Source organism: Zeugodacus cucurbitae, chromosome 2, assembly GCF_028554725.1.
Source record: "Zeugodacus cucurbitae isolate PBARC_wt_2022May chromosome 2, idZeuCucr1.2, whole genome shotgun sequence".
Classification (NCBI taxonomy): Eukaryota; Metazoa; Arthropoda; class Insecta; order Diptera; family Tephritidae; genus Zeugodacus; species Zeugodacus cucurbitae.
This window is the reverse complement of record NC_071667.1, coordinates 59,233,725-59,244,404: the sequence shown is the minus strand read 5'-3', so window position 1 is coordinate 59,244,404 and position 10,680 is coordinate 59,233,725. Positions and strand designations below refer to the sequence as shown.

General features: G+C 33.0%; 2 protein-coding genes across 4 annotated transcripts; both read right to left on the bottom strand.

Moving 5' to 3' along the window:
- Nucleotides 1-1,171: 1,171 nt before the first annotated feature.
- Nucleotides 1,172-4,791, bottom strand: LOC105215857 (polyadenylate-binding protein-interacting protein 2). Of its 3 annotated transcripts, none has more exons than XM_011190026.3 (4): nt 4,638-4,791; nt 1,863-2,040; nt 1,637-1,737; nt 1,172-1,521 (listed from the first exon to the last, which is right to left on the bottom strand). In XM_011190026.3, exons 2-4 carry the CDS (start codon nt 2,004-2,006, stop codon nt 1,392-1,394), a joined length of 375 nt encoding a protein of 124 aa, XP_011188328.1. In that variant the 5' UTR covers nt 2,007-2,040; nt 4,638-4,791; the 3' UTR covers nt 1,172-1,391. The 3 variants fall into 3 exon arrangements, with proteins under 3 accessions (XP_011188328.1, XP_011188330.1, XP_011188329.1); XM_011190028.3 differs by lacking the exon at nt 4,638-4,791 and adding an exon at nt 2,925-3,153; XM_011190027.3 differs by lacking the exon at nt 4,638-4,791 and adding an exon at nt 2,417-2,618.
- On the bottom strand, nt 4,638-9,619 carry LOC105215860 (sialin). Its single transcript, XM_011190029.3, has 8 exons — nt 9,047-9,619; nt 7,491-7,724; nt 6,766-7,062; nt 6,464-6,613; nt 6,250-6,382; nt 5,926-6,170; nt 4,782-5,812; nt 4,638-4,702 (listed from the first exon to the last, which is right to left on the bottom strand). The coding sequence occupies exons 1-7, from the start codon at nt 9,314-9,316 to the stop codon at nt 5,678-5,680; spliced, it is 1,464 nt and encodes a 487-aa protein (XP_011188331.1). The 5' UTR covers nt 9,317-9,619; the 3' UTR covers nt 4,638-4,702; nt 4,782-5,677.
- Nucleotides 9,620-10,680: the final 1,061 nt, after the last annotated feature.

Here is a 10,680-nt window from a genome sequence, read left to right as displayed (position 1 = left end):
TATATATATTTATATATAATGTATATAAAGAGTTGGCAAAGTTAACTATTTATTATTGGAGTATCTACCATTTTCAATTTAGTATTATGCATTCGCATTTATTAAATAAAATGTATACTACATTAATGTAATTAATTATTAATATTTTTTTTAATTACTTTATAACTATGTTTGCATTATAAATTCATATACATACATATGTTTATTGCATTTATCAATAGTGGCTTTCTTAGTTAAGCATATCAATACGCCTATTATGTATGTATCCTTGTAATTTCAGACATTACATTTGACTTTATTAATTTTTTTGTTCAATTTTAAATTACATACAATCTTACAAAATTCCCATTAAAGCTAAAAGAAGTAGTGATGGGTATGTCGGTGTAGTTTATATAGAATTTCGTACACTAAAATATATAAATATATGTAGACAAGACAAATACTAGTATGTATGTATATATGTGGATAATGTGTCGGCTAATCACGTTATAATTTGTTGGTGAATTGAATTTCAAACGAGTAAATAAAATGTAACAACGATGAAAAAAAAAAAACATTTATATGAACAGTTGATACAGAAAGCTACAGTAATTAAGATCACATTTGGAATTTTCAAATATTCTAAAATTCTGGACTAACAATTTATCATTTTATTACTTATTTAAAACTAGTTAAATGTTTTTATAACAAACAAAAAATGACCAAAATGCTCTCATTCTCTCGTTTTGCACTATTAATGCAGTTTGAGGCAAGTGACTTCCTGAATCAAATAGCACGTCTCCAAAATAAGACAAGGACGATTCAAAAGCAATTTGATGAGGTAATTATGAAAAGATATATCTATATATAAATGTGTAAATACCCACAATAAATTAAAAGCAATTTGTACGTTGGACTTGCAACAAACAACTTTCTAAATTAGTAGCTTTAAAATTTTTTTGGAACTAATGCAGGGCAACAAGTAGTCAGTTTGCGTAATTTAACGTAATTTAAAATTATTTTAAGCTTTTGTTAGCTTTTAAGTTTTTTTGTTGTTAAATAGCTTATGTGTTTTTGTATTTTTTATCCTTAGTTTTATGTGCCTCTCTCTCGTTTATTGATCAATGCTTGCAAATAATAGCGAGTAAATATTACTCACATTACAGCGCAGCGTTGTCACGGAGGTTGATAATTTTTTTTTTTGTTTTGTTTTTGTATACTTTAATTATACTTCAGTAAGAGTATTTGAATTTTTTTGTTTACTTTTTGTTTTGGTTTGAGTTTGTGTGTGTTATTCGGGTCATTACGTACAATTTCATATAGTATTGTTGTTGATGCGTTCCGTTGGTGATTTGATTTGATCGTCGTGTGTTGCGTTATATTCCTGTTAGGGGCGTTAGTCAATATAAAGTTTATGATGTACCCAGTCCAATTATATGCTTTTGCGGTACAAACTCAGCGGCCAGTGGATTCAGAATGGAATGTTCAACATTGCATTCGCTCACAGCTAGCGAGGATAATGCTGCATTTAATTCTTCGGTTCTAGAAACACAATAAAACCAATATTTTTTAGTATGTATTTGATTAGAAGAAACCTCAAAATAGTTAAAAAGACGTGCACAAGTACATGTTCGGGGGGTTTCAAGAGATTTCATACTTTGCTTTTTGCCATTCAGCCAATTCCGCTTCAAGTTCGTCCTCCAGCATTGCTTCAATGCACTCTTTCATAATGTCCTCTTCTTCGAGACGTTTTAATTCCTGCAAATTTGAAAACATTAATAACAAATAAGAAATGAAAAAATTGAGTTTAATTTTAATAAACAATTGTGATAACCTCAGCGCGTTAATTTAATAAATATATACTAATTTGTGTAGGCACTTACATTCTTATCGAACTCTTCTTCATTCTCCATCCATAGATACTCAGAGAAATCTTGTTCATCTTCTAAATCTGATAGCGAATCATCCTCCTCCACTACATATTCAAATTGGTCGGACCAATCATTTGAAGGAACTTTCAAAATCATTTTGTTTGTCAGTTTTTATTTGAAGCTTTTACAACTGCAAAGATATATGTATAAATAATAAAAATATTATACAGGTCATATACAAGTCAGTGTTTACACATGTACATATGTATACAAAATAGCTGAAATGATAATGGAAATTTATATTTCTCCACAAAAAAAAAATAAAAATAATATTGTAGTATATTAAAATCATTAGCGGTGTTGAACGGAAAGGATATATGACTTTCGATTATTATTAAGATTCACCGAAATAATATGAAATTGTTTTTTGCACTTCGAAACCGGCATGTACTTCAGCACAAAAATACGACGCAAAAGCAGTATATTAATACATTAGTATAATCTTGTTTTCGTATATTGCACTTTTCAGCACAAACACACTCACACACACGTATTGAAGAACGTACTTATATATTTATTTGATGTTGGACTAACTCAAACTCTCCACACAAACAAGAATGCACTGTGTCAGATACTGCTCTTCTTACTTAAAGCACTACTACAATTGTTTTGTTTATGAGTTATTTTCGTATTTAGTAAACAACGAAGAAATATTTTCGTGAGTGCTCACAACCACGTATCCCAAACGACTGAGCAGCTAAGGAAACCCACAAAGCTTATTTACTAGCATTTGGCGTTGGCGTTTTGTGTGTTTTTTAAGCAAAGCATTTGTATTGGTGTCTGTGTTCCAAAAAACTCAAAACACTTGTTTTATTCTTACATGTAGTAATAAATCAAATAAGTATCTACTTATGCATTAATTCGATGCTCATTGAAATTTTAAAATTATGTTACACATATGTATGTATGTACACATTTTACTAATTTTTAATTTAATTTATTTTAAAATAATACCACCATTAACTCACTGAGGAGATCAATGTAATGTCTGGTAAATTGTATTAACTTTATTACTTAATACTTTAACACTACAAGGCAATATACCATATGGTTGGATATCTGTGCTACTGTTTTAATCAGAAATTATTTAAATTAACTGCGTGATAAATTAAATTCGTAAATTTCAAAAATTCACAAAACAGCTGCGTAGAAAACAAAGGCAAAACGAGAACAAAACAAAGTAAAATCGTTGAATATATTCAATTATGTATAAATAAATTTTGTGTTAAAGTGTGTTGTGAGCTAATGAACGCGATTGACTGACTGAAATGGCCAACATCTCAACTTGGCGTAGCACAGCAATCGAAATGGTTCAAGAGAGTTCATGGATCTCTCTATGTTAAGCATGTATGTAGGTAGTCGTTGCACGTCGTCGACCATACAAATGTGCGTATTTGTGGGCAGGTGATTTGCGGAGGGGTTTGGGGTCGATGACTACTAGTAAAATGTCTCACGATTAATTAAGTTTATATACCAACACCATGAATTGAGCAACAGAGCACAAGAGAGTGTAAACGTACATATATGCAAAATTGATAACAACTAATAAAATTAATTGTAAACAAGTTGTAGAATATAATTTGTTTGTATACAAAATATTTACCAATATACTAATAACAATAACAAATATGTCAATTTATTAACATTTTGTGTTGGTAAATTGCAATATTTTTTATAGTGAGAAAGCAAGTCTAATTTGAAGTTAAACAAAAATTAAAATGTGTGATGTATGAAATATAACCTAGTAGGTACTCTGGGTCAAATGTATTAATTGCTTGGCATTATTTATATGTATACTTGTATGTTTGAATCTGCAAATACACACGTAATTAATTTTTGTTAACTTTAAATATATGCACCTTAATTGAAGGTTTAAATTTTATGCGCAAAAGTCTTTACATGAGTGTACTTTAAATGAACGCGTTGCCGTGATAATGCTTCCTTGTTTTATTTCCGGTTTTTGTTCTTATTTATAAATACATAACAGCAAATGTTTGTGTATATATGTATATAAGTACCTATATTGGCAAGTGCATTAAAAACTATTAGAAAGAAATAGTTATTATGAAAATTAGTGCAAGCCAAGCGTATATTTAAATTAATAATTTAAATTTAAGTAATATAATAATATTTTTTTTTTGCCACAAAATAATAATAAATAGTCTTTTTATCTGTAGAATAGCTTTCTGAGGTTTATGGACAGAAATAATTATGTATTAGCTTAAAATAAATTTTTCTATCCAATCAGAAACTGTTTTTCGTATTATATTGCCTTAATTTTGGTCGTACCACCAAATACGGCACCCACACAACTGCTATTAAATTTGCATACAACAAATACAACTAAGTTAGGTTTATAAAAAATAGCTGTATTTTCTGTTTTTCGCTCATTTTAATTGTTTTAATGCAACTAATTGTTGTAAAAATCTGCTTGGAATATATCCTTTACAACAGCACTATTCCAGTTAGAAACCCGTTAGCTGGTGCACAATATTTTATAACAATCGTTTTAATTTTTTAATAAATAGTTTAAGCTCTGATATTATATATGTTTTTAGCAAATACAATTTAATTTACCAAAGGTAAAATAAACAAACAGACACATATAATACAGGAAAATATAAACAAGATGGTGTACTCAATTGATTGTTCTTCGTGTCATTTTCTCTGCAGTAGTAAAAAAAAAATGGAAATAATTTTTATTGTAGAAAAAAAAAAGAAACTTACACCAGAACTTTTGTAAATCTGCTTATAGCTAAAATGCCAAACAATAGTTCCTTCAAAAAAATGCACTGAAAATTTTGCAATAATTCGTTAACACTAGAAATTTATTAAAAATTATACACAAAAAATTTGACGTCCACTACGTACAAAATCTTTGTAGCTCGTTCCGACAGTGCTGGTGTAACGCAAAACTCAGTGATGATTTTTTTCATTCTAGCAAATAAGTGTTGCAGTGCGCTCTTAAATTATTTTGACAGTGTTGGTAGAATTTAATAATATTTGTACAGAATAAATAAAAAATTAGCGTGTACAACTAACACATACACAAATTGCAACTCATCACGTATACAAGAGTTTTGGGTAGTTTTGTCGATTTGGCTTTAAAAAGTTCATAGAAACTTTATCGAAAATCTTTGGTAGTTTTTCCTGGTAATTAACCGATAGCAGACATGCAAGGTTTGTCTTAAAAAAATAATTTTATTTGATAAATATTAAAGCTTTCGTAGCGCGGTATCGTTGTTGGAATATTTCTGTTTATGGTTTTGCAGGAATATTGCTAAATGGGCACTCCATAGTGACAAATAAATCCAAGTCGTGCTGCTAACTCAAACTCGACTGTAGTTGTCTTGGTTCATATTGTATTCTAATTGGATTTGTTTGAGTAAAAGTCTATTTGAATATTGATTACGAGTATGAACACTTTTTAAAAATTAAAAATTGAAATTATTATAAATTATTGTTGCTTGTGTGATTGATCAACTGTGGAATAGTAGTGAGTTAGAGTTGGAGCATTCGTAGTTTTACTTAATTCAGGGCAAATAAACCGAGGTGTTCCGCATGACTACATAAATTCTAATAAGATTTAAGAATCATATTCATCTCAAACTTTCGTGTAATAAATAATTTTTTTATGTAACATATAAATAGCACATTTAACACTTATTTTACTAAAGCTATACAAATAAAAAAATAAACTAAATATGTTAAAAATTATCACAACAATTAAAAAAGCACAGTTTTCAAATATTTACAATATTTAAAGCTTAAACACTGTCATTGGCGCTTAGATTGTTCCATGAGCGTAATTTCGAGCTGCCAAGTGTTCCAAATACTATTGCAGCTAACAAGTAGGATATGAGCAATGTAAGCATTACGTAATTCCATTCGGATTTTGTGCCCTGAAAAGTGTGAAAAAATGTTTTTAAATTTTTAATTTTTTAGTTAATTTACATTAAAAACTAACAACGTTTTTTAAAAGAAATTATCGATAACATAAATAATCGATAATTACCTGCACTGCAATAGCGGAAATGATTATTGGTGAAATGAAACCGTCAATTGTTGAAAAGGCATTCGCAATACCCGAGAGTAAACCCGCATACGACGGTGTTAGATGTAATAAACTGGGCCAGTAGCCACCAGAAAATGCCATATCGGAAAAAATTCCCACAAATAGAATGCATAAATTAATAAACATGCGTTGCGTGGCATTCAATAACATAACGACAATCAAAAATTTTATTGTAAAGATGTTGCCTGTTAAAATAAAAATTTGTGTTAGTTGAGTATTTAATAATTAATATGGAAAAAGTTCACACTACAAATATATACTTACATAACACATAAAATATTTTTCCATAGAGTGTCGGTTTATAGCTCGGCTTCTTTTCAATATACCTGCACGCTGGAAAAATTATGATTTTCGCAATAATGCCACCCAGGAATGGCGTTGAAGCATATATTCCCGCCTAGCAGCAGAAAAGAAATTGAAATTAGTATGGCTTACCGATATCATCATACATAATAATTAAATCTCTATTATAACTCACTTCAGATAGTGAGTAATCCAGAGCTTCTTTCAGAAAACGAGGCAACATCATTGTAAATACGATTATGCCATAGCTATGCAAAACGTGCGTCAATATAAAGGCGTAAACCGGCGCCGATGACAGAATGTGGGACCAAGGTATGGATTTTGACTGGAAATTAACAAAAATAATAATATTACAGTTGAATTGCTTACAAAAGAAAGAAATAGCCTGAGGGTATCATTGTTTGAAAAGACAAGTTAATAATTATTTCCCGGAAAAAATCGTGTCACACCAAAAATACTTTAAAATTCTAAGCAAACCTTTGATTTTTCATCATTTGTGGATTTCAAATATGCACGCTCCGCCTCCGACAATCTAGGGTGTTCTTCTAAAGTGTTATACACCAACCAATGACAGGATATACCAAAGACCAAAGCAACTGAGCCAACTATATAGAATACTAATTCCCAATTGTAACGACAAAGTAGTGCTGAGAGTGGAAAGGCAATTAGTGTACCAACCGAGTAACCACCATAGGCAAACGATAATAACGTGCTACGCTCCGTGCGATGAGCCCACGTAGAAAAGAGTTGATATAGTGCTGGATTGCCGAAACCCTGAAAATATAATACATATTTAATATTTTAGCAATATGCGAATATAATAATCAAAAAATACATAAATTATTGATTAGAAAGCTAATTATCACGTCGGTAGACACTCAACATATGTTAAGGTGCTACAAACTTGGACATTATTTTCCGCAAGTTTCCTCAACCAATTCGATTATTCCATCGCAACTAAGTTTTATAATGGTTCTGTACTCTGTTCTCGCAAAGAATTATGAAGTTCTTCGGTTTGTCAATTCTTTTTCTCTGCTGAAATCACCCTACAGGTCAAAGCCACCTCGCGAACTTCCACACTTCAACCCACAACTTCTGGTCGAATCCAACAGAGTCTCGCCTTGCCTTCGTTATTGTGTTTTGTTTGCGTGAAAACATTTTAAGTAATTTCCTCACAACTAATAATTCTTCGAAATTCTTACCGCCACTAATCCCTGCAGCAATCGTATTGCGGATGTTCCTAGATAGCTGAAGTGTGCGAATGTTGGTATCAGCATGAATAGTGCTGCCTGCATAGTCACAGAGTGTATAAAGAAGAATTTACCACCAAATCTGTCAGCCAATCGACCGGCAAATGGCAGTGTAACCAAGTAACCGTAGTAAAAAGTTGCTTGTATAGCGAATTCCTCCTGACGTGTCCATGGAATGTCGCCCGACTGAAAAGAGAGAAAGAAAGAAACTAAAAATAGACTAAAATTTAAGAAATGTTGGTAAGTATAGAATTAGGATTAGAGGCATAAGATATCAGTTGTAGATAATATGACCGTTTTATTCCGAAATCTGAGTCTATGTTTCTGTATATAGATTACAACTCCAGAAACATACTGTATAGAATATTTTTTTTAGTTTTTACTACCAAGATTTAAACTCGCGAACTCGCTAAAACGTATCTCAGTACATATATGTATTTCTTAATGTCTGGGTAAAAGATGGCATTATGCAAATTTTCGGGATCACCATCGAAACGAACAAAGAGCATACAAAATTTTAGAAAGGGAGACTTATCTTATAGATATACAACTGCATAAGGAAATATCCAGACCAACATTGGCAAACTCATTTACTGTCAATGCGATGATCTAGACAGGAGCATGGCAAGGAAGAATATAACGCGCTGGGGAAAAAATACGGGATACAAAACCGCTATAGCCATATGTAAAGCGGTATACCAGAAATACACAAAATTCTAACTGTCGCTCGATAGAACGAACTGTTGGAGAATGGTTGGAATTCTCACCGGTCACTGACTGGTGGCGGCACAGGCCTATAAGAGTTGAAAGAATGGATGAAAGAAAGAATGGAGCATCTCTTGTGCGCTTGTACTGCATTGTCAAGGCAACGGCTTCAGCATTTTGGGGCCCCACAGTATGAGAACCTGGAAGAGCTATTGTTAGTAAAACCACAGAACCTATTAAAATTCGCGAAAAGCACAGGCATCCTAAAGGATGACTACTCCTTATTGACTACGTGACGGCACTCCATCTGGTATCGCACAGGCCCAAAACTGGCCCATGTGTGGCTTTGGCTTACCAGACTAACTTAACCTAAGTTATAGATATTCATGGTAAAAATAAAAATTAATTTAGTATATGACACAGAACAGACGTGGATCGGTAGTAGATGCCGAAACCAAGGTTATACAGAAATCTTGTTTTATTTCCAGCTCTGTATGTTAGCGTAAAATTTGGTTCTAATACGACGAAGGCTTAGCTTTCAGAAGCAACAACATCTAAATTTTCAGCCGTAGGAATTGCTAAAATAAACAGAGAGAAAACCCATGCACGGAATAATGAAGAGTACAAGACTTTTAACTCAAGAAAAAAATTAAAAATAAAATGATTTCAAAATATGGAGATTGTGTGTGAATAGAAAACTCAGCTATTTATGAAATATTGCCGAAGCTATTTAGTGAGATCCTAGCACGGCTTTCCAATTCTCATGCTAATCGTAATTATATAGTAATTGAATTTCTACTTACATTTTCACGCGAATCCGTATTATTTACTATTGAATACACATATTTTGTGGACTCATTATTACCAGTGACCGTCACATTTACCACATCTTCCTGCTGCACCATGCAAAGTATGGTAAAATTGAATATATTGCGCATGCATAAGTGCATAATCATGGCAAGGAAGGCGCATATTGTGTAGGTTAAACGCACAGAGCAAAAGAGAGGGTAGTGAGTTTCCTTGCTGGTTTGCGCTTGCTCCTCCGCAAATGCCTCGGGCTGAATTTGAGGCATTACAAACACTAATAATATGAAATTAAATACTGGGACGGTTTTTTTTTTAATTCTTATCGTTTAAAATTCAATAACTCTTCTCTTTATGCACATAGGTATAAACACACAAATATTACGCGTATATTTTTAACGAAATACCAAGATTTATAAAATACGGATGCACAAATATTACACTGCTTTCGACCGACAACGATCATCACTGGACTATTGTTTGTGCTTGGTTCGATCGCCAGCGTGTTTCGTATGGATTGGAAATATTTCATATAATTCGCTAAACGTCTACAGGTAACTGTAAAACACGTTCGCGATTTGTGTATGACGAGTTAGACTTTTCAGTCGAGCTTACTTTGTACGTGACAAAGTGGCGGTGTGCCCCAAATGCCAAGTTCGCTACTTACATGAAAATAAGCGGAATTTTCGCAATAGTCATTATTTCTTCCTGCTTCACAAAAATTTGGATTCTTACATTAGAGCGAGGTGCCCATAAAATCATCAGCAGGAGGGGGAATAAATTGTATTATTCTTATTATGTAAGAAGTTTGGCCTAGTGTCTCTTAATAAAAGGCATGCAGTTACGAGGTCGGTATGGTTAGCAAATTTGGTAGGTAAGAAAAGCCTTATCCCTTACTACCAGTAAAGTAATATTCTTCATTCCTCCCTGTTGTGGGAGGTACATGTATTAGGGTATGGGCAAATATTTGAAATATGTTAAGATATCTCAAATTCTGATCAGTAGTATTTATGTGTATGGACAGACTATGGAAGATATGGACCTAATTCAACTCTTCTTCTTCTTGACTGGCGTAGACACCGCTTACGCGATTATAGCCGAATCCACAACAGCGCGCCACGCATCTCTCCTTTTGACAGTTTGGCGCCAATTGGTAATACCAAGTGAAGACAGGTCCTTCTCCACCTGGTCCTTCCATCGGAGTGGAGGTCTCCCTCTTCCTCGGCTTCCACCAGCGGGTACTGCATCAAACACTTTCAGAGCTGGAGCACTTTCGTCCATTCGAACAACATGACCTAGCCAGCGTAGCCGCTGTCTTTTTATTCGCTTTACTATGTCAATGTCGTCGTATAACTCGTACAGCTCATCATTCCATCTTCTGCGGTATTCGCCGTTGCCAATGTTTAAGGGACCATAAATCTTCCGCAAAACCTTTCTCTCGAAAACTCCAAGTGCCGTCGGTGTTGATGGTAGTTCCAGAAGATATTTCGTCTTGTCCTCATTCACCTCCAGACCCATTCGCTTCGCTTCCTTATCCAGGTGGGAAAAAGCAGAACTAAAGGCGGGGGTGTTGTTTCCAATGATATCGATATCATGGGCGTACGCCAGTAGCTGTACCCTCTTATAAAAAATT

Coding starts and splice junctions, on each gene's coding strand:
- LOC105215860 (XM_011190029.3), bottom strand. CDS start 9,316: ATGCCTCAAATTCAGCCCGAGGCATTTGCGGAGGAGCAAGCGCAAACC. Junction 7,063..7,490: donor TGCTGCAGGGATTAGTGGCG/GTAAGAATTTCG, acceptor TTATATTTTCAG/GGTTTCGGCAATCCAGCACT. Junction 6,383..6,463: donor TGGATTACTCACTATCTGAA/GTGAGTTATAAT, acceptor TTCTGCTGCTAG/GCGGGAATATATGCTTCAAC.
- LOC105215857 (XM_011190026.3), bottom strand. CDS start 2,006: ATGATTTTGAAAGTTCCTTCAAATGATTGGTCCGACCAATTTGAATAT. Junction 1,738..1,862: donor AAGAAGAGTTCGATAAGAAT/GTAAGTGCCTAC, acceptor TCAAATTTGCAG/GAATTAAAACGTCTCGAAGA. Junction 1,522..1,636: donor GCTGAATGGCAAAAAGCAAA/GTATGAAATCTC, acceptor TTGTGTTTCTAG/AACCGAAGAATTAAATGCAG.